At 43.8% G+C, this 5,050-nt stretch overlaps 1 protein-coding gene across 1 annotated transcript; it reads right to left on the minus strand.

The window, feature by feature from the left end:
- Window positions 1–3,178: 3,178 nt before the first annotated feature.
- Window positions 3,179–4,774, minus strand: Spz1 (spermatogenic leucine zipper 1). The gene has a single exon (XM_021208805.1). It carries the CDS (start codon window positions 4,512–4,514, stop codon window positions 3,372–3,374), a length of 1,143 nt encoding a protein of 380 aa, XP_021064464.1. The 5' UTR covers window positions 4,515–4,774; the 3' UTR covers window positions 3,179–3,371.
- Window positions 4,775–5,050: the final 276 nt, after the last annotated feature.

The raw sequence follows: 5,050 nt of genomic DNA on the forward strand, positions 1-5,050 counted from the left end.
CCTGGAACTCACTTTGTAGACCAGGCTGGCCTTGAACTCAGAAATCCGCCTGCCTCTGCCTCCCGAGTGCTGGGATTAAAGGCATGTGCCACCATGCCCGGCCAGGTTTATTCATTTTATACTTCCACATTGTTGCTTATCACCAAGTCAGGACAGGAATTCATACAGGGCAAGAACCTGGAGGCCATGGAGGGATGTTGTTTACTGGATTGTTCCCCCTGGCTTGCTCAGCCTGCTTTATTATAGAATCCAGGAACACCAGCCCAGGGATGGCACCACTCACAATGGGCCCTTTCCCCTTGATCACTAATTGAGAAAATGCCTTACAGCTGGATCTCATGGAGGCATTTCCTCAGTGGAGGCTCCTATCTTTATGATAACTCCAGCGTGTGTCAAGTTGACACACAAAGGCCACCCAGTACAATGTCTGTGTGTATTTGGACCAGACGTGCATCATCTCATTGTCACCTCTACTGAGGTCTAATTTAGGGGCCTCAGTGATGGAGCGCCTGCCTAGTAGCACAAGGCTGGGTGTTGAGTCCTCATTTCAAAAATGTTCCATCTTACCAACTCAAATAGTTCTCTTAGTGCTCATGTTCAAGATTTTTTTCACTTGCCAAATGTTTTTCCTTATTTTCCCACTATCCTAAACATTCCTACATTTTGTCTAAAAGAAATACTTCTCATCTATCTATCTATTTATCTATCATCTATCTACCTATCTTTCTACCTATCTATCATTTGATGGTGGGGGCTCAGGGTCCCATTGTGTAGCCCAGAAGCTCTTACTAGCCTTCAGCTGGCTATATAGTACAGGGTGTCTTCACACGTTCAACCTTCCTGCCTCTACCTCCCCAATGCATGTACACTACCACATACTGCTAGCAAACATTGCTTTTTCTGAGACAATTTTTTTTTGGAATTGTATGTTATAATAATTTATACTGTGCATTTAATTTGTAATGTTAAATAATATCAATAAGTATTTTGACAAATCAATCAGCTAGAGTTAGAAAGTTGTTTTTTGTCAGCCCAAGAGCAAACTCAGTGACTGTAGACAATAACCTTAGCATGCTACTCACATCTGGGTTTATCCTGAATATAAACTATGGAGAGTATCTTGATTTATCCATAGTTTTTATTAATCTATTTACTTTTATTTTATATAAGTTGATGTTTTGCTCATATGTATGTCTATGTGAGGGCACCAGGCCCCTGGCACTGGAGTTATAAACAGTTGTGAGCTGGCATGTAGGTGCAGGGAGTTGGTCCTCTGGAAGAGCAGCCAGTGCTCTTAACCACTGAGCCATCTCATCAGTGGTAATGGCTATTCCTGGTTGTCAACTTGACTATATCTGGAATGAACTACAATCCAGAATTGGAGGGCTCACCTCTGATCCAGATCTTGAGGTTTGAAGACACAAGTTTCTGACCTGGATCTTAGCATGGTGATCTTGAACATAATGGCCATGAAAAACTTAGGCCCAGGCAAGATAGTACACACCTTTAATCCCAGGAGACTAAGGCAGGGACATCTGAGTTCAAGGTCAGCCTGGATCAAAAGAAGTCCCAGATCCAGGTGTAGTGGTACACACCTTTAATCTGGGCCACACCTTTTGCTAGAGACCTACATAAGGACGTTGGAAGAAGGAAGATTTGCTCTTCTTTGCCACTTGCACTTACTTGCCAGCACATTTGTAGGAACCTACTTCTACAAAAGAGCAACTGGAACAACTAGCCTCGTGGGACTGAGCATAGATAGATATGTATGTTTTTATATATATATATATATATATATATATATATATATATATATATATATATATATAATATAGTATGTGCATGCATATATAATATATAAAGTTATATACAATATATACATATATAGGTATGATTATGTATATATTTATGATATGTGTTTGTAAATATACATATATGTATATACATGAAATTCTCAAATAATAATAATAAAAATAAACAGAAAAGAATAGTAACCAATCTCCCCAACAGGCCAATTTTAAACAAGATAATATCATCTGTCTGCTCTCATCCTTACCGAAGAAAGCAATCTGAAGCTAACCAATAAATTACTTTTCTATTGTGTCTGTTTCAGAGATTTACAAGGAAAGGGTGCAGGAAATAGTCTGCTTTTCTTTCTTTCTATCTACCCCTTCTCTATGTACAAAACCATTCTAGAACATAGACAAATTTCTCCAGCATCCAGATAAACCAAGTGTCTCCAACTTAAAATCCCAGATCTGTTACCAAAGCCAGGATGGGGAATAATCACGCAGCCCTGTGAAGTAGACATCTTTCATTCTCACTGTGTCTATAGCATACTTACCTTCCAGAGCTCCTTTGCCCTACAAGATCTCTAGAGTTTTATAAAATCCACTTGATTTTGCTCACTGCCATGGGGTAAAGCTGCAGCCTAGGCCTCGCACTCAATCTGTGTTGATGTCATGGGGGTCAGAGACGGTATTTTCCGCACAACTGGTATCTGGATAGATTTTGTCAGCCATCTCGACTGTGCCACACACTCTCCAGGAGCATGCTTTCTAAGGGCTTTTTTGTGTTGTGATGATTCTCTTTCGGCTTGGTGACTGACATCAGTTTAGAATATACAAGAGCCCAAGAACTGGGGACCTTGCCAATATTCTGTTTGCCCTGCACATGATGCCAGGCGGCTTTTGCTCAGTGAGAAGCGAGAAAATGCGCCTGCGCTGTCTGTTCTGGCACTCAAGTCCAGCTCCCTTAGAGCGCTCGTTTCCACCCACCGCCACCCCCCCCCAACAGAAAGCCTACTCACCCCCTCCATTTGGAAGAATGAGGGGAATCTTTGCACCCAAAATGAAGAATCTAGAAACACCTCCTTCCCCTAGAGGCTTCGTCTCCCCAGTGTACCCTCATGTGAGAGCTGAGGGCCAGAAGAGGAACACCAGGAGAGCAGAGTCGGGAGCTAGAGTGGGGAGAGAAGAAAGCTGTCTAGGGTGCTTTGGCGCTGTACTTTGCCTTTTCTTATTTTTCTCCCTTAACTCCAACATATTCCGTACAAACAGAATAGGAAAGCTAAATACTAATATGAAACCAAGCTTTAAAGTATTAGTTAGATCGTTGTAAGTACTTCCCCTTCTATCCCCCAGAAATGGTTAAATTAGAAGAAAACAAAGCGTTTTCCTTTTATATTCTTGTTTTTATTCAAAATTTCACTTGGTTAACGATCATACAATGGTTATTAAGGCCCAAACTTCTCTAACTACTGAGATAATATAGGTTCCTCTTATCCTATGCCTCCTCCTTGGTGGAATCGGAAGATCTACCCTGGGTTGATGACAGTTTTGGCTCAAGTTGTTATCTGCTTCTGGCGGCTTCTACCGAAAGCTGCTAACAGTTCTCCTTTTTCCCACCAGAGATTTCTTTGCAACGCGGGCATTGAAGCGGTTATTCCGAGCCTTCTTAGTAAAGCAAACATCCGGGCTCCTGAGGATCTTTGGTTTTCTAATCGTGCCTTCCGTTGTCCTCGTGGTATGCTTGAAAGCGTCCGTCTTGTCTGCTTCCGCTAATTTCGGACATTTCCTGTCCTGCTCACAGGACATCTGCAAAGGCTTCTCATGCCCCGGTCCCGCTTCGTGGAGATGGAACTCCTTGAGGATATCTACCCTCTGTTGTAGGACCTGACATTCATTCTCTAGCAGGGCTGCGATCAAATGCAGAGCGTGGGTGTCATGGCTCAGCTTCTTCACCTGCTCCTCCAGCTTCTGCTTGGTGGATAGTTCATTGCTGGATTGGTTTTGCAAACAGACTCGATCATTGTCAGTAGTTTCTCTGGTTTCTTTCTGGCATTCCTGATATGACCTCATTAGTTCGCTGAGCTCGTTATGCTGTTTACTCCAGTGATCTGCTTCCTGCAGTAACTGTTCCATGTTGTTCCTGAGTTTTCTGTACTCTCCACGAAGGTGAAGGGATCCATTCCGTGGTCTTCTCACACTCACCTGCACGCCATCATAGCCTCTCTTTTCTTCTGCATTGCACAGATCTCTTGCATACTTTGGTACCATGTTCTTAGCACTCTGGTTTTTCAATAATATCTCCTGCTTCATTGTGTTCTGTTCTCTCTCTGGGTCGAAATTAATGAATAGATCATCTTTAAATCGTATTTTATTTCTCTTCTCAACACCTCTGACGTTAAGTTCTGACAGGTCTTCAGGAATATAGGCATCATCATCAAAAGGCTCCCCAACTGTAGACTTCTCTTCAAAGCCTGCTATGTTTTTAAGAACATCCTTAACGTCTTTTAAGAGATTGCTAAATTTCTGTACCCTCCCTCTTTTTTCTACTGGACAGATACTATTCTTTGGTGGTGGGAAGGAGTGGTAGCAGAAAGTGGGGAGTGATCCGATTTCAAGGAGGGAAATGGTGATCCCAGAGTTCGGTGGTTCTTGCTTAGCACCAGGAGCAGGGTTAGGAGATGGACACCGGGCGGGCATCTCAGCTGAGTTGTCTGTGTCCGACATTGGGACCTGAGGACCCAGAAAGTCCAGGGAGAACAGATGGCAGTCTCCTGGGAGTCGGTGGAGGAGATGGAACCAGGCAGGAGTTATGGACCAGAGTTAATGACTGACCCCAGGGAGGTGGTATTCAGGTAGAAGGTTACATCTCAGATAGCCCAGGGGGAGGGGTTGGGAAGGGGGACCTGGAGCTGGAGCTCCATCTCCCTTCTGCTAGGCTTCTGGTATTTTTTCCAAGGCTCCAGCTACTAGGTCTTTATTCTGTCATTGCCCCTCTGGGGCAACACATTCTGTTTCTTTTACATCACAATGGAAGTCCCTTAGACTCCTGTCCCACAACCCAGACACCACAGCCTACCTTACTCCTCCCACATGCCTGCCCCTCTCTTCTCTACCAGGCTCTTCATTCTGAGAGCATTATAGCAATTTCCTACCTCACCTTCCCACCCCCTGCCTTACCACACCACACCACACCACACCATACCACACTAAACCACACCACACCACACCACACTGAGCCAACCACAACCACGGTGTTCCAC

The sequence above is a fragment of the Mus pahari genome, chromosome 11, assembly GCF_900095145.1.
Source record: "Mus pahari chromosome 11, PAHARI_EIJ_v1.1, whole genome shotgun sequence".
In the NCBI taxonomy this organism is placed as follows: domain Eukaryota; kingdom Metazoa; phylum Chordata; class Mammalia; order Rodentia; family Muridae; genus Mus; species Mus pahari.